The sequence below is a fragment of the Gigantopelta aegis genome, chromosome 2 (assembly GCF_016097555.1).
Source record: "Gigantopelta aegis isolate Gae_Host chromosome 2, Gae_host_genome, whole genome shotgun sequence".
NCBI classification, from domain to species: domain Eukaryota; kingdom Metazoa; phylum Mollusca; class Gastropoda; order Neomphalida; family Peltospiridae; genus Gigantopelta; species Gigantopelta aegis.
In genome coordinates, this window is record NC_054700.1 from 27,576,570 (window position 1) to 27,599,923 (window position 23,354).

A 23,354-nucleotide genomic window follows, 5' to 3' on the forward strand; every position below is an offset into this window, starting at 1 on the left:
GCTATTATTATTGTGCCATTTTCTTTGTTTACGTTTCGTGAATTTATGGCTGAATTTCATCGGCTATTGGGTGTCAAACTATGGTAATGCAAACAAATAAAGTGATGATCAACATCAATATAAGAATTCAAGATTGAAATAAAAACAGTGTAAAGAACTGTGCAAAAATACAAATATCACAGATAGATAAGGACTTTTACTCAAAATTTCAATTTTGTGCTGTATTGGCCATTCTCAAAGAGAATGTTACATCCTTGCACCACGGTGAGGTTACAGCATGCGCAGGAGATCCAGAATGCATGAACAAACTGTTTTCAATAGTGGAATATAATGAGCCAATACCCAAAAGTTAAACTAATGGAAAATAGCATTTTGCTAAAACACGCTATTTCTAAATTTAAAAAAACAAACAAGTTTGTTTAAAATTTAAAGCTATGCAGATTTAAACAAATACAAAATCCTTGTAATATATTTTACAGGGTAGCAAATCGGCTTGGTATATTTACATATTTTTTAATGTTTGTAGTAGACCAATATTGGATTTTAGCTCTCAGTAATTTCGTACGATACCTTCGAATGTTAGGAAATGAAATGGCGATCGGGCTGCTACATGCGGTAAGACTATTAGAAATATATTAAATATACAGATAGTAATAACCGAAAAACAAAAATCTACTAGGATTAAATTCTGTGAAATTACTTTTTGTTTGGTGGTCTAATTTTCTTATAATTCGTGATATTTAAGAATACAACGAAACTATAACACATATATAGTTATAATTAAATTTCCGTTACATTCATTACAATATAACGTCACCCCATTGGTCCAGCCGTAGCAACGTGAGTTTGTTCATTTCTCGATGAATTTAAAAATATCGTCGTCAAGGAACGTCATACCTGATGACGTCATTTTATATTGGTAATTTGTCTTAGTAAGCGTTATTGCTTTTAAACCAAAAAATAATTCAAAATAATAGTGTTATTATTAGTAAGTACATTTCGAATTTAATTATAAGTATTGTCTGTAATTTCTTTTACGTTCATCTGGGTATGAACAAAAAAATCATCCGCAAACTTATGTTTGCTTCGCCGATTCACACAGTTTGCGGATTTTGTTTGTTTTGTTCATACATCGATGAACGTAAAAGAAATAACACACAATCCTTAAATAATTCGAATTTAAGATACACTGTCTTTTTGATCCATGCATTTAATGTGTGTTTTAGCAAATCCACGAAACTTTAAGCCCACGAAAATAAAGGATTTCACCAGGGCCGTACCCTCCGGGGGGAGGAGGGGGCAGGGTAAAGGGGACAGTGGCCCCCTGAGAATCTCACTTTTTTTTACTCCAGAAAATAGCATAAATATCTCAGGGTTTAATTTGTATAGTGTTTCATTTGTTTATAAAAAGTAGTACAACCCCTAGGATTTTGATCAGAGTACGGCTCTGTTCATAGTATGTAATATGAGTCATTTCAACGAGCCCTGATAGTCAAAACCGTCCCAACAATGACAGCGAACTCAGCACTGTCTCTTTAATGAACTGGATACTGTAATTCTCTGATATTACATTTGACCTCCGACCAGATCGTAATGTCTCAGACAAAATTTGATTAAGCAGAATGTTTGGATTTCCAATCAATTGTTGTGGCACCAAGTTCAAACTAAACGGTTATTTACGTCCATACTGCCTCGTCGCATCGTTAAAGTCAAACTGTAAAGTTTTCGCATTCGTCATTTATTTCGTAAAAACGCATCACTTAAGTGGCGCCTGCTCGTTCAGTAAATTGAAGCTGATAGAAAATGTGATGAAAGACCTGCCACAAGGAAAGTATTGCCCTTGCCACCGTTAGCAAGATGGCTGTACTGGGGACACTAATACTTGCGAGACCGTACTGGTAATAATAGACTGCATGATTAAACTGGTCTGTTCCTCGAGAACTGCTGGCGGTACAAAACGTAAACGATGGTTAGCTTAGTCCAGTTCTCACGTCCCTATGGCATCAGTCATTATCATTACAAACGTAGACTTATACATCACATGGTGTCTAATTCTGAAAAAAGCACCCAACATATTTACATCGAAAACAAGAAAGTTGCAGATACATTTTACTATGCTGCACATTTGTTACAGTCACATCATATATATTTAATGACAAACAACCAAACTATCTCCATAAGTACATATTTTGTAAGTAGATTGTACATAAGTAAGTAATGTATGTGTGTTTGTCTGTCTATATATATATATATATATATATATATATATATATATATATATATATATATATATATATATATATATATATGTATGTATATATATTGCATGTATGTCGGGTTTGACTACTATAGACAAAGATTTCTTACATACCCGTTGGTGAGAACATTATTCAATTATTTTTGTTAACACATATATGTGCGAAAACAATTTAAAGACATACTAGTGTAGGAACATATGTAGCTAAAATAGATCCAGTGGGAATTTCATGTTAATTTTTGGAACCAATGATATTTATAATCACTATTGCATACAGATTCGGAAAAAAGAAAGTAAAATAATATGTCACCGTATACTGTCTTTAAAATATTGGCATGTAACAAGTTAAAAGAAAGGAAACCATGTAAACTACACTAAAACATGAATACATATTTATTTTGTTATTGTTAGGGGCAGACATTAAAATCTGAAGGGGTGGGTGTGTGAAATATTCTAACTACTAGATGTTATTCATATTTGGTCAAATTCACCACAAATTGTAACACAGTTTCTGTTAAAAAGGGGTATTTAGTGTCTGTCAAAAAGGGTCTGTTCACTGTAACTCAAAAGTAGGGTGTGCACACACCTTTCTGCTAGTGTGTACAACGTGGACATTGACTAAAGCGTAAGTAAGTTTGCTTAGAGATGTGCGCCATCTTGTCACTGTAAAATGTGTAACATACTGACATATCTCGGCATAATAGAAAAGCTTTGAAACATTTCAACACAATTTCCTGCAGCGACATAAATGGAATTTTCGACATGCTATAATGGCCTTACGGTAGAATTGGCTACACTGACTTCTAGCTCTCCGTAGGATCAGGATCTAGCTCAGTCGGTAAAGCGTTCACCGGAGATGCTCGAGTCGAAAAATGTAATCCCTTAGGTGAACCCAAGCTCTGATTGTGTGTTTTTCCTGTCTCAATCAGTGTCCCACACCTGGTATATCAAAGAAAAAGGTATAGCGGTTTCCTCTTAGATTATATGACCAAATGTTTGACATCCAATAGGCGATGATTAATAAATAAATGGTGCCGTTGAACAAAACAAACTTTAACTTTCTAGCTCTATGTTACTCCAAAGCAAGGCATGTGTCGATCTAGTTGGTAATGGCAATTATGGTAAACTGCATTTTTTTGTATGCTGTATTACGGTTAAAAACACTTTCCGTGCACTGAGGATGTTGGTCTGGTTAAAGCACAGATATCTATATTAATTATTGCCTCCCCAGTGGCCCAGTATGTTTTCTTGCGTCTACCAATGAAAACACACAACATTTCGTCACAGCAGCCAAAGGAACATGGGCAATGAAAGATACCTGCCAGGTCCTAGACTTCAAGACATCACATGACCATTCAGTTATCGAAAAGTGTTTCAAGGGTCAAAAGCAAACCATGGCTATAAAACTATTCAGTTTGACAGATGTTCCTGCTATGACCAGAACCAACAAAACTGTCCATTGTGTGTATTTGGATCTTAGAATGTCTTTTACTGACAACATCACCTACTTAAATCGAAATGTGTCTGTACTTAAAAAGGAATGTAATAAAGCCTGGACCAGTCTTCTTTCGTCATATATGCTGTTGTTCTCTGAATCTATTACGAGCTAGTGGTCATTTGAAGAAAATATTATTCATCTTGAAACGATCTGTCAAACAAGCCATTCCTTCATAAATATACCATACTGGTCATTGCCCATCTCAGTAAGTCTGTTCGTTCATCATTGAAAGCTTGGACGCCAATGCCTCATCTATGCGCTGCGTTCTATATATATTTTTTCCATACGTACAAACCTGATATCTCTGAGAAATGTGTTCTGAGTGTATTTGGTCTGCTATGGTGTCTGAGATTTTCCAACTTTTGACCGATCTTCATAGATGACCCCAGCTCTACTACCACCTTTTACATAAGCATTATTCTTCTCATGTTCCTGGTCAATAGTAACAGCAGAGAATTGTTTTTCAATGTGAAGCACCCTGCCAAAATGCAGCATATACATCAACATTGTATTCATTATGTGTCGCCAAATCTTGCCAATGGATTGAAAGTCACCTAGTTTGTGTTGTTTCAAGAAACCAACAATGATAAAGTACTTATATACAAAAGGAAGTTTTCTTTTTAAATGTTCAAAGAGCATTACTTTAATTTCCAACTGAACTGAAAAACAAACCTGAGGCATTCAGCTCTGTTATTGCATCTTTCGTCTTTGGTCGACATGAATGCGATCGGGATATGTCACACTAACGGCTTTTGGCAAAGGAGTCTGTCATTACTGAAGAGGCAACTCCAGCCTATATATACTAGGACATCCACTAATTGACTACCTTCAAGAAGATATGCTACCACTTTGAGTATTTCCATCTTCATATGAAGACATCTGAAAAACAAAATTACGTTATATTCACTATGACTTAATGGAAAAATACATTCGACTGGCATAAAAAGCGTGGTCCAGGATGATTATGAACATTTGGTTGGGATTCAGAATGCTAATTTCCGTCTTCACCACACACATTGAGTGACGTATAGGTAGCGTCACACAAAAAAGGCATATAAGAGAAATCATGATCACATTCGTCTCAAATGTGGTACTCAATGACTGGTCATTATCATGGACTACAGCCCACGAACTAATCTCACCTTCGACCCCGCCATACCATTCAAAAATTATTTCAGGTACATGTAACTCATATGCCCTACAATGTTCATTCCTACAGTGCAATATGTATTCTGCGAATGTTTGCAACATAATTAAATATGTTAGCTATTGAAAATAAACCAACAATAACAACAGTAAACTACAAGATGTGTAATGGACTTATATATGTAAGTAAATATGTAAATCTGTGTAATGAAGTGTGTAAATAAAAATAAATGTGTTCAGTTCTGACACTTACACTGGCTTTCATGGCAGCTAAAGTGACCGTTTTTAAAAAATGGTTGCCAAAACAATCACCGAATAAATCTGCAATGTTCCTATTTCAAAAATATTTCCTAAGATATGTCTTAAAATGGAAATTGGCATGTTTTTATCATCAAATACATACATTTGTCCTTGATGGTGACGAGTCGAATGATAATGTTAATATTAAGTGAAACCTTTTAGTTGAAATACAGATATAATATCTCAGGGCAGGTAATATAGTATGCTCAGCAAAACAAAAGTCATATATTTCCCTTATTTTACCTAAGAAACTGAGATAATTTAGGCACATAGAAGGTTTTTTTTTATATAAACTAAATCCGCATAGGTTTTTAGAAAAAAGTGAATTTTTAAAACTATATTTAATTTAAAATGGCTATTAACATTTTAATGACCCTGTCTACCATATTCATACATAATATTGACTTATCTGTAGAATACTCACCACAAATTATCCAGTGATATACTACTTGTCCATGTTCTAAAGAAAAAACACCTCCACATTGATGCTATACGTCAATTTTGGATACTGACCTTGAACAACGTTAAAATTACCTTGATCTTTATCAGAAAAAATAGAACCATATGTTTTGTAATCTACATACTACACCAATTACAATCATGGATGGTTCCAAAAAATAACATTCAAGTCCCACGGAATTACACTTTACGACTGACGAACAAGTTGACCTAAAAGTAAAATGTCAATGACGCGCATAAGTTAACTATAAGCACTATTACCGTACACATTTATTTTAATGTTGTTGTTGCTGTGTGTGTGTGTGTGGGGGGGGGGGGGGGGGGGGGGGGTTGGGGTTGGGGGGGGGTTGGTTGGTTTGTTTTATTTTTATAAGATATGTAAAAAAATAGAATACTACATTCGTGTCCGTTGGATACCATTTTTCTTATAACTCGTTGTTTAAAGCTAACATATTGTTCTGAACAGACAGCTAAGACAGCTGAAGTTTGGGTCCAGGAAAGTGTGCTTGAACCCTATTTGGATATAAGTACGAAAACTACAGTTCAAAATAAGTAAGGGATATTCGAAAGCAATTATGAATATTTATTCAAAGAAACAACGATATAAATATAAAACGACGTTTCTACTGAAAGCGTCCCCCGACGGAACCCACCTACCAAACGCATCCGTTTGTACAAACGCGAATCACGTGTGCAACTCCGAATTTCACATTTTGTATTTGCATACATTCTGCACACACTGTGGTAGTATCCTCTTCTTGTTTTTGACACAGACACTAAGGCTGGTTCAGCTACACCGAGCAGAAAAATGACCGCCTAGACTGGTTCGTGCGCTACTCTATAAACCAATTGACTACGTTGAAAACCAATCAAATAGTTTGCAAAAAATAGCGTTGCTCACTGTCGAGTGACATAAAACATTGTAGTCAATATTCGGCAATTTCGTAAATATGCAATGTCTGCTACGTGAGTATGCTCCAAGTTGAAACAACACAACGAGCGAGTTGCTGCAGTTCTCAGACAGTGATTAATCGTTGTAGACCGTGGATGATCGGCCTCGTTCAGGCAACCCTAGGACCACAGCTCCGATTCAAGATCGCCTTATCACACCCTACACTTTGAGGAATCTGCATCTCAGATCAGTCAACCATCTCCATGTTACATCTGTCGAAACATATTGCATGCACACCAACTCACATCTCCTTTGACGGCGAGACACATTGCTGCCAGACGCCAATGTTGTGAACAACGTTCACAAACGGGACCATGTCGCTGGGCCAGAGCGATTTTTTCGGACGAATCCAGGTACTAAGCCCTAATCCCCGATACGCTTGATAAACAGAATGCCTCATAGATCCGTGCTTGTTTGTGATATCGCGGGGCTTTCACCCCTGAAGCCGAAACGTTAAATTCACCTCTCTACCCTTGGCATCAATTTTGGTAGAACAGATAACAGCATTTTTGCAATGAAATCGTGCAAATGGTGATACAAGTATCACATTTTTCAGATTTATTCCCAATTTCATGCTTAATAAATTTGCTTGAAAAGTCATTTAAAAATCCAAAATGGCGACTATTTTTTAAGATGACCACCAAATTCACCTACCGATAATGATTGTTCTCATAGAAATGCATATACGTGGATGATCTCAATGATTTTGTTATCAAATTGTATGTATTTAGGTAGGCTGGATTCGTTTTTGCAAGTTTCGATCCTCACTTTAATATTTCTATTTTTAGCATTTATATTAAATGTGTTCATTTGATTGAAACTGTTATTGTTCATTTGATTGAAACTGTTATTAAAAGTTTTCGTTTTATTATTAAATTGTAATTTTATGTCCCTAAAAGTACTATAAGGCTGTTGAAACTAGACAAAAATAAATTAATGCAGCATTCTTGAAAACATACAAATCGACACCACAATCATTCAGATTGACAAAATACATGCGTTTCTATACGAAATATCTTTTTGAGAAATGGCCAATCGAGTAGATTTGCTAAGTGTACCTTACAGAAGCACTATGTTAAATATATTGCTTGTATCTCTATTTGAACGATTTTTTTTGTTATCTGCTCCATTATTTGTGCTTCATCTGGTCCTGTCAAACTACTAAGACATCAATATTTCACGCTGCTGTATTATCTAATAACCCGTTGTGATTTTGCATATATTAATATATATAATGATGAACAATCTCCATCACTTAATGCAATATTTGAATATCCCTTACTTATGTTGAACACTATATAAATGTATACTTAGCTTGATAGAAAATGTGATGGGAATTATAAATAAATAAATAAAATAGCAATAGTAATACATGTAATAATAAGAATAAGAACAACAACAAAAAGAAGAAGCATAAGAAGAAGACTAAGAAAATTACCAACAACACAGAACAACACCACCACCACCACCACCAACAACACAACAACAAGCACAAGAAGTGATGGAGTTCGTATATAGATTTCTGAAACTTATAATGAAGATACCGGCCTCGGTGGCGTCGTGGCAGGCCATCGGTCTACAGGCTGGTAGGTACTGGGTTCGGATCCCAGTCGAGGCATGGGATTTTTAATCGAGATACCGACTCCAAACCCTGAGTGAGTGCTCCGCAAGGCTCAATGGGTAGGTGTAAACCACTTGCACCGACCAGTGATCCATAACTGGTTCAACAAAGGCCATGGTTTGTGCTATCCTGCCTGTGGGAAGCGCAAATAAAAGATCCCTTGCTGCCTGTCGTAAAAAGAGTAGCCTATGTGGCGACAGCGGGTTTCCTCTAAAAACAGTGTCAGAATGACCATATGTTTGACGTCTAATAGCCGATGATAAGATAAAAAATCAATGTGCTCTAGTGGCGTCGTTAAATAAAACAAACTTTACTTTACTTTTATAATGAAGATTAATTAGAAATTGTAGCAAACACCCACACCCCACCTCTGAAACGAAAACCAAATAAGAAAAAAAAACCTAAAGAAGACTACAATAAAAAATACAACATTGATTGGTCGTTTAAAAATATCAGTAACTAGGAAAATAATCACTGCATTATAATATTAAATGTATTTCTCAGGTTGAATGGGGACGTTGCTCAGACGTAGAGCACTCACGACTTTGAATGTATGATTGATCACTTTGAACGACACCCCAAGTAGTTGCCCACTAGTTCTCTCTCTCTCTCTCTCTCTCTCTCTCTCTCTCTCTCTCTCTCTCTCTCTCTCTCTCTCTCTCTCTCTCTCTCTCTCTCAACATATATATATATATATATATATATATATATATATATCCCTCCCTCTCTCGCTCGCTCGCTCTCTCTCTCTCTCTCTCTCTCTCTCTCTCTCTCTCTCTCTCTCTCTCTCTCTCTCTCTCTCTCTCTCACACACACACACACTCATACACACACAGATATATATCTATATATATATATATATATATATATATATATATATATATATATATATAGATATATATATATATATAGACTACTGTTGTATCTACGCAGATCCTGTACAAATTGATAAAACAATATTACAATAATGGAAATGAGTGTATATAAAAAAAAAATCTGTTTGTCTCAATGACGTCATGGTGAGAATGACGTCAGGATGACGTTACGTCATCTTATTGTTAATTTGAAAAAGGCAATATGCCGAAACATGTCATCATTAAATAACTGAACTGTTGGTAGTAGTTTTTGTTTTTTTGGGGGTTTTTTTAAATGTAATTTTGTTATATATATATATATATATATATATATATATATATATATATATATATATATATATATATATATATATCCCTCTCGCTCTTTCTCTCTTTTGCCCTTTCTTCTCTCTCTTTCTTTCTCTATATCGTTCTCTTTCTGAATCTCGTTTTTTCTCCCCTCTATGTTTATCTCTATGTGTTTCCGTCTTTCACTTTTTCACTTTCTCCCCCTCCCCATCCCTCCAGCGTCTGTATCGTCCATGTGTCGTGATTGTATTTGCCAAAATAATCAGTCCAAGCACATGTTTTGCAGATAGTCAACCTTTCGTATTAGAGTGTTCCTTGCCAAACCACTATGAATGACAGGCACAAACCAGTATCGACTGAATATTATGAGATGTAAAACAATTAATACTACAAGTGTCCCGTCGCATAACTTTTGCCTTTTACAGCCAGAGAAGTGCCTGTTAATCCATATATTGACGTACACGAGTGTTGCTCATTAAATGAAATGAAAAAGCACAAGAGCTGAAATCGACAAGCTTGTCCGGATTGGGCTATTTCGCCATTGCATTAATAAGTGACTGGCAATGAAATTATCACACAAAGTGCTCACACAATAATTGGTACTGTCAATAGATGGCACTCCAGAGGGTTACTCTAATCACAAATTTCTTGGCCAGTTTCTACACGGTGAATTGTGAATAGTTTCATATTCGATTTGAATTTTCTCTCTTTTTTAAATTATTGCATTTGTTTATTCAAATCTTCAAGTTCATATATATCTTATATAGTACAATTTAAATATTACGTTTTCTAAAAAAAAAAAAAACAACCCAAAACAAACAAACCCAAAAACCCCAAAACAAAACAAAACCAGCAAACAAACAACAATAACAACGAAACAAAAACAGTTATTAATTAATATATCATATTCTCTGTATATTTCCTTCCTAACTGTATGGCACCCTAGTTACTCGAATGAGGGGTAAATGATAACTATTTGCTTATAAAAACGGATATGAACTAAAAATGAAACATAATTTTGTCTAGATGTTTTTTTCATTCTACTAATGTTTTAAACATAGTTTTTGTTTTAAACAATAATAATAATTTTAGCTGTCAAAAAATATATTTTACAATATAAAACATTGGTTTGAAATATTTGGACAAAATTTTACAAAATGAATATAAAATTTAACAAATATTAAAATACAACAACTACTACTAATAATAGTAATTACTAGTATATAATCGTAGTTATGTAGAACAATGTATATTGTAAGAGTGAAATGGTGCAGTGAGGTAAATGACAATCCAAATATATATTATATACATTTATTCACAATTATAAAGGTTTTTAATGCGACACCCATACCATACTGACATCTCTGAGTGATTACCCATCACACAACTAAAGTCCTGGGGATGATTAGACCAAAGGTAATGTGTTTTGTCTGACCTCTAGACTATTGTAGCAATATTTTGCCACACGGTTAGGTATTAAGCCTTCAGCAGTTAGTAAAAATATAAATTTATCATCAGAAAACATATTACTGAAAAACACTACAAATGAAGAAACTACTTTATATAGATCGTCCTTGTAATCGGAATATAACTGCATGAAATGTCTTTTTTATACTAAGGTATGCATTTAATAATTTTTTTGTTTTACAAAATAGGCAAAGACGTTTTTGTCCAGCAATATTTGATTATTTCCCCAAGTCAATCATATGGCAGTGGCAGCTCATTCGTGAAGCTGTCATTGTGATTCGGTACTTAGTATTTGTTATATATTAAAAATAATTTTCAAAAGCGGAATTATTTTTAGCTTTACACATAGTGAACAATTTACCAGTTGCAGAATTATCACCCAATACAATATTCCCAATAATTTACAAAACTATTTTAAAGCTTTTCTTCAATTGTAAATTTATATTATTTGAACTTGAAAAGTGTCTCCAACATTTTAATAAGGAAATTAGATATTTAATGGTAATAGCAGTTGCCTTTTTATGAGACCCTAATAGCTGCATGCAATATCTGTTTATAAGTTTGTGTAGTTACATTACTTTCAAACAACGTTTCTATTGTTTTAGCCATATAAATAGACAGGCTATAATTTTGTTCATCATCTTTAGAATAACAAGTTTTGTAGGTATGTTACAATTACGAAAACTTGTTTTTAACCTGAACATAGCTTTTCTAGCTTAGTCCCGTATATTTTAAGTCACATCCCTTATTTGTCCATTTGAACTGAAGAGAATTTCCAAATATTTGTAAGTTGTAGCACATTGTATAATTATCTATATGAAACTTATCAGTACAGAGGTTTCTGTTGTCACAAAAGTTTATAACTTTTGTTTTAATTATGTTAATAGATAACTTGAAAAAGTCCAAATATGATTGAAGAGAAGTTGATGACTTAGATAAAATGAGACATGTCGACCAGTTTAGTACCTAACTTATTTGTGTCATTATAACCAAATATCATTAATCTATAAATTAAATAGAAAAGGGCTTAATACTTCGCCCTGTTTTACTCTAAAGTTAAAGTAAATAATGGTGTATGTTGCTGATCAATTTTAATACATTATTTATTTTGTGCATATTTTCTACAATTCTAAAAACTTTAATACTATTAATATTTGGATTTAACAGAATGTCCAAAGAGATAATGTCGACAAAGTGCTATCATACATGCAATTCAATTCAATTCAAATCAGCTTATTGTGTAAGTACACCTCATGGGGCAGAATACAATGTAATATAATGATATAACATGTAACAAGGCATATATAGTGACAAATATATACACTGTCAAAAAAGAAACGCATAGGCGAAATATTCATACAAAGTGGCATAATTTCGTTATTTATGATCGTATCGCAGTTACATTTGACATGAGTATGTGACAATGTTCTTGCTATGGACTGATGGCAGTGGAGGTGTCGCACGAGGGCGATGATATCAGTACCAGCAGCAGCAATAACTGCGCGACATCTCCTTGGCATAGACTGAATGAGTCCGGGCACGTAGAATCCTAGCCCATTCTTCTTGCAGTGCATGTGACAGTTGCGGATGCGTCTGAGACTCTGGGTCACAATGGCGTACACGTCTGTCCAGTTCGTCCCATAGATGTTCAATGGGGTTCAGATTTGGCGATCTTCCATGACAGCACATTAATGTTCTCATTCTGTAGGAAATCCATTGTTACACGTGCCGTATGAGTCCTGGCATTGTCCTGCTGAAAGAGTTCCTCCTGTCGATCCAAAATGGGAAGCATGTGACGGCGAAGAACTTAATTACGGTAGCGTACAGCTGTCAGGTTGCCTTGTACGAACACAAGTTCACTTCTGCCGGTGTATGAAATGGTTCCCCACACCATGACACTCCCTCCACCGAATCTGTCAACTTGGGCGACGCAGTTGTTGGCAAAACGTTCATTGCGGCGTCTGTAAACACGTTGTCGTCCATCACATTGCTGTAGAAGGAAACGTGACTCGTTGCTGAACCATACTCGCCGCCAGTTTCCCAAGTTCCACCCCTGTACATTCATGCACCAGCGAACACGTAAATGTTGATGTTGACGTCGCAGGACGAGGCCAACATACGGTATCCTAGCCTGTAAACCAGCTTCTCGAAGTCGGTTCCGAATGGTTTGTGCAGACACACTTCTCAAACCAGGTATGCGTCCAGCAGTGGTCGTTGCTGTGGCAGTTCGGTGACGCAAGTGCAGAACCCGGATGTAGTGATCTTGTGCTGCAGTTGTTATGCGAGGTCTTCCACTTCTGGGCCGGTCTTCAGCTAACTGAAACTGCTGGTACCTGTCCCAGAGACGTGGAATGGTCCTCTGATGGACGTTCATGTGGCGTGCGACTGCTGACTGCGATTCATTTAACTGGAGGCGGCCTATTGCAATGTTTCGATTCGGCAGGTTTAGTTTTGGCATCTTGTAACTTGTCTACGTCAAAATGGAATTGAGCCATCATCGCAGCTTTAAATACCCATCACTACACCAATCCTTTCCCCGAATCTTTTCCCCGAGTTCCACGTGCATTCGCCAACATCTGACCATTTCACGCCGATTTCTTGCAATTGTCGAAATTTGTTTTAGGGTGCATTAGGGCATGCTATCCCATTCCAGGAACATTAACAAACATGGTCATTCAGCAACATTGTACAAAAAAACCCCAATATTTTGTCAAATCAAACACTTTTCTTCTTTCCCTATCACCTATGCGTTTCTTTTTTGACAGAGTATATTTACGTTTGCATTTAACAACAGATGAATTGTATTTTCTATGATTTACAATAGTAACGTGATTCTAGTAACTTTTAAAACCAAATGTTAGTATATTATTAACCTAGGCAACACAAAGTTAACAATACATGCAATGTCACAATATAGCAATGTAGTTCTTGAACCAAGATACAATTTATCACCTAGTTTAGATCTAATGTATTCTAGCATGTGTTGTGACAGGATACACAAATCCTAATGCCTACCTAATTGGGTTTATTTGAAGCATGCTTTAGAGTGTCGGTATAAAACAACAGTAGTTCATTTCATCATGGACATCTTGTTTTAACTCGGACCTATAACATCCGAGGACACATTAAAGTATTATTGTCTGCTGTTGACATTACAGACAATGTCATGTTTTTTTTATATTAATATAATGTTTTTTCCAAATACACGTTGTGGTTTTTTTAAAATACACAACTAGAGGGCATTGATTAAGTAATCATCGGCTATTGGTGGGCCCAGTGGTAAAGCGTTTGCTTGATGCGCGGTCGGTCTGGGGTCGATCCCCGTCGGTGGACTCATTGGACTATTTCTTGCTTCAGCCGGTGCACAACGACTGGTATATCAAAGGCCGTGGTATGTGTTATCCTGTCTGTGGGATGGTGCATATAAAAGATCCCATGATGTTAATCGAAAAGAGTAGCCCATGAAGTAGCGACAGCAGGTTTCCTCTCTCAATATATGTGTGGTCCTTAACCATATGTCCAACGCCATATAATCGTAAATCTTCCTTCTTCCTTCATCGGCTATTGGATGTCAAACCTTTGATAAATGATCATACCAAATTAATGACATTTGCCAAATACAACTGCTACTGTATCCAAATCGCGCGCAGAATGCAGTGTTGATCTACAATATAATACGCAAGGCCGTTTTAAAAATGTTCGATCGTTCTGACCGCTTCTCCTCTTTTAATTTGTACTACCGACTGTTTTCTGTATACTTACCCGATGCCGCAGTTATCGGTGCTTTGATTGGTCCAAATAATATCATGTGACTTAGAAAACCGACGTTCATAACTACATAAACATCATTTTCGGCAATGCTTAAAAACTGAATATATTGTTTTAGCATGTTTCGTTATTGTCTAAAATTAATAACATAACTGTTAATGTTGAATCAGTAAATGTTACTGTTTATATATATATATATATATATATATATATATATATATATATATATATATATATATATATATATATATATATATAATATATATATATTTAAAAGTTATTTGTCGTAAAAATGTAAGAATTATCTTAATCAGCTGACAGAAACAGTCGAACTGTAGAAAGGGGATTCGTGGTGCCTTGTATTAAAGAAAGAGTTCGATTGTTATTTGTTATAATTTTATATTAATATAATAGTTATAAACATGGAATTATAAAATTTGAACGTGATAAACAAGCCTTGTTTTGTAGTTCAAGACGAAAGGCAAGAAGAGGAATTTAAAAACGAAATAAACTGAAGTACCGCTTTACACACTGTAGTCTGAATGGATACGCGACCAACGCGCTACGTCGTTCAGATCATACAGTGTGTAAAGGGCATTTTGTCTGGAACTACAAAACAGAGTTTGTTTGTCAAGATCGGTTTTCCCAAGATTGGTTTAAATTGGGTCTTAATTTTATTTCATCGTGTATAGAGAGCGGGACTGACTCGGGGAGAGGAAGTTTGTGTGTGTGTGTGGGGGGGGGGGGGGGGGGTGGGGGGGGGGGTGGGGGGGGGGGGCTGGTTTACAGGTTTCAGGATTAATCTGCTCAGTAGAACGATCTATTTACTGTGTTCCCATTACAAGCAGGGCTTCTAGAATTATTTATCAAAGAACATGAAGAATACTATCCTGTCGGTCTGAAAATTATTATGTATTTTCACAGTTTAAGTCACACGAAAGAACAAGTTTGTTTAAAGGGACATTCCTGAGTTTGCTGCATTGTAAGATGTTTTAGACTAATAAAATATTTCTGCGATTAAATTTATATATTAAATATATTTTCTTGTTTAGAATATCAGTGTCTGTATATTCTATGTGTTTCTGGTCGTCTTAATATTTGTAAGAAGCCCAAATTGGATTTTGTCTTCAATAATTTCGTACGTACGAAAAACATATATTTTAGGAAATAAAATGAAATTTAACCCAGTATAAATATTAGAACGATTAGAAACACGTTTAATATACAGCCGCTAATATTTTATGCAGAAAAATATACTTAATATGTAATTACAATCGTTAAAAAGTCTCTGTTAGTCGATAACATCTTAAACACTGTAGCAAACTCAGGAATGTCCCTTTAAAAGTTTGCATTCAATTTCTGTAAACGTTCATATGTTGAGAATTTGTTTTAAGTTGTTTTTGTTTACGTTGCTACTGCGAAATCGGGAAGCTATTGTCATCATAATCTGTTTGACCTAACAGGTGACCGATGAATTGACTATAATGAATAATGCTAAACCCCACATAAAACATAATTATTAAAGTGACATTCCTGAGTTTGCTGCAGTGTTTAAGATGTTATTGACTAACAGAGACTTTTTGACGACTGTAATTACATATGAAATATATTTTTCTGCATAAAATATTACTGGCTGTATATTAAACGTGTTTCTGATCGTTCTAATATTTGTACTAGGTTAAATTTAATTTTATTTCCTAAAATATATGTTTTCGTACGTACGAAATTATTTGAAGATAAAATCCAGTTTGGGCTTCTTACAAATATTAAAACGACCAGAAACGCATTGAATATACAGACACTGATATTCTAAACAAGAAACTATATTTAATATGTAAGTTTAATCGTAGAAATATTTTATTAGTCGGAAACATCTTACAATGCAGCAAACTCAGGAATGTCCCTTTAAGTTTTAAATCCACACTAGTCGCATAATATTTAAAATGCATGCAAATAATAATATGCTTCACAGATTGGCATCACGCTGTATAGTTATGTTGTTGGATCGTCTCCTTTAGGAGTGGAGTATCATACCAGAGTTAACACCTAATAGCCGATGTCATTTTCGTGCTGGGGTGTCGTTAAACATCTGTTCTATTCTACTATTCTATTCCTTATTGAGTATTGTTATCGAAGAAGTGAGAATGAATGGCAGTCCTATGGGAGCAGTCGGTTTTGTGTAGAGATAATGTTTTCAATATGTTGATTGTTTTGTCGTTCAGATACCTTAAATCACCTTTTTGATAAATTACTGAAGGCAAACAGTCGAAAGGTTAGGTTAGCAAATGCACCTAAATGTGCTCGTGTAATATAAAAGATCCCTTGCTGCTAATGGGAAAATGTAGCGGGTTTCCTCTGATGACGACGGCCTTTGACCAGGTGTGGTGCACTCGTTGGAACGATAAACAAAACCCAATCAGGTGAATTGATCCACCAAGGTGGTTCGATCTTGCGACACAAGCATCTCAAGCGAGCACTCTACCCAATGAGCTAAAGGCAGAACTCCAGATGTAATTCCCAGTATTGGCTATCCCAGTAGTTGTTTTGATTTCTGATTTAAAAAAAAATCTATATAGAAGTCGATGGTAATTTGTCAGGAAACGTTTTATTCCCACGATAATTTAAAACGAAAACGTCTTTGCGACTTGGTGTGTGATTAAAATTGAATATCCTGAACTCCATTGGAAAAGCACCACCAGGTATTGAGTTATTATTGCTATCGCATATGTGAGGTTACCACAAGACATATAACGTGAGATTATTTCCAGTGAAGTGTTAAACCAATAGATTCTTTAAAAATAAACACCAGATTGGAAACTAACAAAACATGGAATTCAGCATTTGGGCACATAAATGTACATTCGATAACATCACACGCAGACAAGATCTCGAAAATCTATAATAAATCAATAATAAATATTGTATTTTTGTAAAATGCTGGGACAGGCCATAATATAGGCGCCAGCGAGTTGGCCAATCCCAAAACTGTTCATTATTACAGCAAGTAGATTGGTTTAAACCAAGATCTTAAAATGTCATGTACTCATCGGTGTGATCGGACATCCCCAGGTTTTAGAACGGCACCTACAGCTATAGACAGCCGAGAGGACTAACCACTAATAATGACAGTAAATACTACAATTAAAATAGCTACAATACAAGCAACTCTATGTATATTCCAAGTTTGTACGGGTTTTTTTAATATACACAACGGTAATCATTTATGAGCATGGATTTTGTCGCAGTTGCCAAATTTAATGAAAAAGCAACAAGATCAGGGCCGTACCCTCCGGGGGGCAGCAGCTGCCCCCCCCCCCTGAGAATCTTGTCCTTTTTTTTTTTATATATATCTCCAGTAATAGCATAGAAATGTTTAATCTTTATAGTATGTTAAAAATTATTTATAAAATTTAGTGCCCCCCCCCCCCATGGATTTTGGTCAGGGTACTGCCCTGAAGATACCTTGCATGGCAAAAACAATAGGAAGGTTTATAAACCCCTCATCACATTATCGGTAATTCTGGCACTCTCCATCATAGCTAATACAAACAACTATAAGAAATACACGTGACAAAGCTGCTCATTGCCAAGGAGTTAGTCACCCCTATGTCAGTGACAGTATATTGAGACAGACCCAACATTCTGTAGTCACTGGGAATTCCTAATGCGATTCTTAATCATTTCAGAAAACGCAAAGGAAATTCCTATGCAACTTTCCGATAAAAATCGAAATTCCCAATTGCCTATTTTCTGGTCTGAAGTACAAGTTCGATGATGGGAAATCTACCCCTGCTGTCGATCAATGGCGAGTAACGGATAGTGTGGTCTCTTTATCGCGGGATCTCCTCTCTCTTCTGCCTTAATTTACCGCTCATTGACCCGCAGAGCCACAGAAAGCGTTAATTCTTGTAATCTTTCCGTGAACAACATTTAAAACTTATAATGTGTCTTGGTGGCCTCACCTACAGATGGCGCTCCCGCCGCACGTATGGAATAGCACGAGACTATTGAGTTGTTCCAATCTGGAAATGAGAAGGACAACAACGGAAAGAGATAACTACTTGGAGCGATAAGCTGCCTTAATGACCGCAGAATGACTTAGAGCGACACGATGGGCGCATCTCCTCCGTACGCCGATATTGTGAAAATTTTCGTACTGGTTTTCTTGGCACTAACCGAGACGAATGACAACGCTAAACGACTATATGATGACCTGATGAGAAACAGTGGATACAACAAACTTATCAGACCCGTCGGAAATACGTCAGACAAACTTACTGTCAAACTGGGAATGCGTCTGTCGCAGCTAATAGATATGGTAGGTACCTTTAACACGATACTTTCAAAATAACCATTCATGTTATGGTAATAATACGCCAACGAGTAGTGTTTATAATGTCAAATATAAGCATTCAAGATGAACAAAGACGTCAAACATTTGTTTTTCATTACCTGAAATAGCATACATATGATACATTTAAAAAACGAAAAAGAAGAAAAAAATCCTTGTATTTATAACACCCCGCCGCCTAAACATTCAATTAATTTATTTGTTTAAATCAATTTTAATATTCGTAGTTCGATAAAAAAAAAAGTATGACCTATAAATGTATAGCCCGAGTACGCAAAGGTACAAATTCGCATAACGATACATTTTACAGTTGGTTTATTTACTTACAAATCCGTTTGATAACTGCAAAATTGTATATTATTATATTAAATTGAGTTAAATGTATTATATTCTTCGACAGTATTTGATTTGACAGTGAGACCGGAAGTTGATTTACTTGACAGTAATGGAGGAGTCGGGTGAGGTTTAGAGGATTATGGGGGATTGTCCACAGATAGTTCCTTGACCATCCCTTGTACAAGGTTTTCTATCTTTGAAATACGCTCATTTATCATTCTGATGATTTTCATGATATTTAACTTACAAACTGGTTAGGAGTACACGTCACGATACACAACACTAGGTCTCTCGCTCTCTCTCTCTCTCTCTCTCTCTCTCTCTCTCTCTCTCTCTCTCTCTCTCTCTCTCTCTCTCTCTCTCTCTCTCTCTCTCTCTCTCTCTCTCTCTCTCTTTCGCTCCCTTCCAGACCTCCAAAATAGATTTAGAGGTCAAAATGGCAATTTACTATTAGCAAATAGGTAACAAAATATCGCATTTTGTTTAATAAAATGTTTTCTTTTGAGCCTTTATAATAAATTAAGGTACTAAAATATCAATCGTATTAACGCAGTCTCCAGGCCTGCTGAAATGCACTTGCCAGTAATGCACTGAGTAAAAAACTTACTAGTGATCAAGACCAAAAAAAAAAAAACAGAAAAGAAAATCCGCTACTCTACCAAGCAAGAAATAATTCGTCTTTCTTTGATACTCATTTTCTCTGAACTTCTTCGATCGTCGAAGAAATCCAAATGGTGACTCCAGTGAAAATTCAGTGCTATTTTAACTTCTACAAAAATAGGACAAGTTCGGAAATCCTTGTTTGCATTTATTTATAGCAGCCATTGTTGAGTTAGAGTGAAGAAAGTACACGTGCATAAATGATAGAATAAATTTATGAGATGCTTAACCCAACAGTTGACGTCCAGCCATTATGTAACAACAGTTCACCGTTTTTGTTTAACTGTTAAAATATTCACAGTTACACATTAAACTAATTAATATAGTGTATATTAGATACTATCTATCATTAATGCGGTTTGGTGAAACGATTAGCAGTTAGACTTTAAGAGTCTGTAATGTTTTTAATATTTAAATATATTTAACGTTTGTTTTCTCCCGCTGATGTCCATTTCTTCGATTTCCTTTAGATCTTATCTATAGTATTTCACCTACAAAACGCTCTGGCATGGTGCTTATAAAACTTTTAGAGTCTAGACTCGAGACTCTATTAGAGTCTGAGACACTATTGTCATGACAACGCCATACAAATTTGCATGTGTGTGACGTCATTCGAGATTGAGTCTTGTTATAGACATCGCGTGGAGGGGTGTTACAAGGGGATGAAACTTGTACGGTTCCATGTGATAAATTACACGCAGGAGTACTGTTCGAAGAAAATTTGGAACATTCATTTGTTTTCTGCATCTTATTTTAAAACAATTTGTGAAAATGCCTTTGTCATGAATGTTTATAATGCACAGACTTTAACTGTATGAAAATTCCAGGCGAGTAAAAAATCACATTTCTTAAAATAATTAGTGTTAAAGATGAAAGGCAGGGAGGAATAATTTATTTCCAAAACGATAAACTAATAAACTCATTTCACCACAACTAAAGGAATGGTCCGTATTAGTAAACAAATCCAGAAATAGTTTGTTATTGATCAGTCATAATATATGCTCAAATACTGAATCTATGAAGTACTGATTATATTTCTATCATCTATTGACTATTCTATAAAACAAATTAGAAATTGAGGTTTGACCAAACAAGGGACGGAACATTTTGTACGGCATAGGCCGAGCTGACAGGCGTTCACGGGTATAATAGCATTCGCGAACCCCTAAAACGAATGTGTGTATTAAATCTGCCTCGAATACAAATAACATATTTAGCTAATTGTTGTAGAAATGTTGATCAGACTTGTACAAAGAAAAACCCAGCAAAATTGTATTAAAGTATCAAGTAAAAAAATACGTTATTCCAATTCTTTTTCTTGAAAACATACCGAGAGACAGAGATTCTGTGAACTGACTATTGCAGACATATGCGTACATGTATACTATTAAAGGGACATTCTTGAGTTTGCTACAATCTTTAAGATGTTATCGACTAACAGAGACTTGTTAACGATTGTAATTACATTAGTGACTGCATATTAAACGTGTTTCTGGTCGTTCTAATATTTGTAATAGGTTAAATTTCATTTTATTTCCTAAAATATTTGTTTTTCGTACGTACACAAAATCCAGTTTGGGCTTCTTACAAATATTAAGACGACCAGAAACACATTGAATATACAGACACTGATATTCTAAACAAGAAAATATATTTAATATGTAAGTTTAATCGTAGGAATATTTTATTAGTCGGAAACATCTTACAATGCAGCAAACTCAGAAATGTCCCTTTAACATAATCAAATATATTAAATATGACACAGTAAACATGAATATAATTATTTATTTAAAAAAGGCTATATGAAATTAAAATAGGAAACTAAAAACCCCACATTGTTAGAATTTACGACGCAATAATAATAATAATAATAATAATTATTATTATTATTATGTTTGTAGTAGTTGTTGTAGTAGTAGTTGTTGTTGTTGTAGTTGTAGTAGTAGTAGTAGTTGTTGTTGTTGTAGTTGTAGTAGTAGTAGTAGTTGTTGTTGTTGTTTTATTTGTTGTTTTAGTAGTAGTAGTTGTTGTTTTAGTAGTAGTAGTTTTTGTTTTTATAGTAGTTGTATTATTATTGTAGGAGTAGTAGTTGTTGTAGTTGTAGTAGTAGTTGTTGTTGTTTTAGTAGTAGTAGTAGTAGTAGTTGTTGTTGTTGTTGTTGTTTTATTTGTTGTTTTAGTAGTAGTTGTTGTTGTTTTAGTAGTAGTAGTTTTTGTTTTTATAGTAGTTGTATTATTATTGTAGGAGTAGTAGTTGTTGTAGTTGTAGTAGTAGTTGTTGTTGTTTTAGTAGTAGTATTTTTTGTCTTTATAGTAGTTGTATTATTATTGTAGGAGTAGTAGTTGTTGTAGTTGTAGTAGTAGTAGTTGTTGTTTTAGTAGTAGTAGTAGTAGTAGTAGTAGTGGTGGTGGTGGTGGTGGTGGTGGTGGTGGTGGTAGTAGTAGTATATTAGTATCATCCTCATCGTCATTATTATTATTATTATTAGGCATATTATTATTAGTGTTAGGTCCGAATATTCGCTCGCTAATTTGCTATTCGAAATATAATTTTCAAATATTCGAATATCTGGACATTTTATTTCATGGGGAAAATGAGATGTATAATGCGGTTTTTTTAATTATAAGATCGGTCCTGCGTACCGCTTGCCTCGAACATTCAGTCGGGAATATAAAGCATGTCCCGAATTTCAGAATAGAGTATTGGTAGTGACGTCATGCGGGTGGTTGAAATTTGTAAAAAGTATTTTCGATAACACGGGAATGGGATTCGTCTACAATAATCAATATTCAGGGCTTCTAGATTATGGTAGCCCCACTCCCATGGCTAGTGATATTCACTGTTGGGCTAGTAAATAACTACTATTACCATGCCCGACTGCTAGTGAATTATTTTTGGTTAAAATTTGCAGTTAAGTCTATTTTGTAAATATGAATATCCTGGCCTCCCCCTCCCCCCCCCCCCCGTCTCCCTCTTTAGGTGTTACATCTGATTATTACTATTATTTAGTAAAATTATATTAACTTAAAGTAAAGTAGGGCTAGTGAATTTTTAATTGTGGCTAGTACATTTTAAAAATCACTGATCCCATGGCTAGTGGATTTTGTAAAAATTCTAGAATCCCTGCAATATATCATTTTCAATCATATAAAAAAGAATTAAAGCAAATATTTGTACAATAGTAGTTTTTCGGATATTATAAATTGTTCTAAGGGCCAATTTTATACATTATTCAAAAGGAAAATTCATTTTGAAACCTATTTGACGAGATTATCGTACCAAAATAAATACAGTGTAACTAATCTGCCTACGTCAAATTTAAGATTACTACTAAAAAAGGTGGATAGTTTAACATTTTTAAAGAAAACATGTTATG

The 23,354-nt window shown here is 35.0% G+C and overlaps 1 protein-coding gene across 1 annotated transcript in view; it reads left to right on the forward strand.

Annotated features, from left to right (window-relative positions):
* Positions 1-18,772: 18,772 nt before the first annotated feature.
* The window catches only part of LOC121377569 (acetylcholine receptor subunit alpha-like), a 28,576-nt gene continuing 23,994 nt past the window's right edge, over positions 18,773-23,354 (forward strand). The window contains exon 1 of the mRNA XM_041505620.1: positions 18,773-18,949. Coding sequence (XP_041361554.1) covers positions 18,848-18,949 — 102 coding nt within the window. The 5' untranslated portion in view covers positions 18,773-18,847. The remainder of the gene's footprint in view (positions 18,950-23,354) is intronic.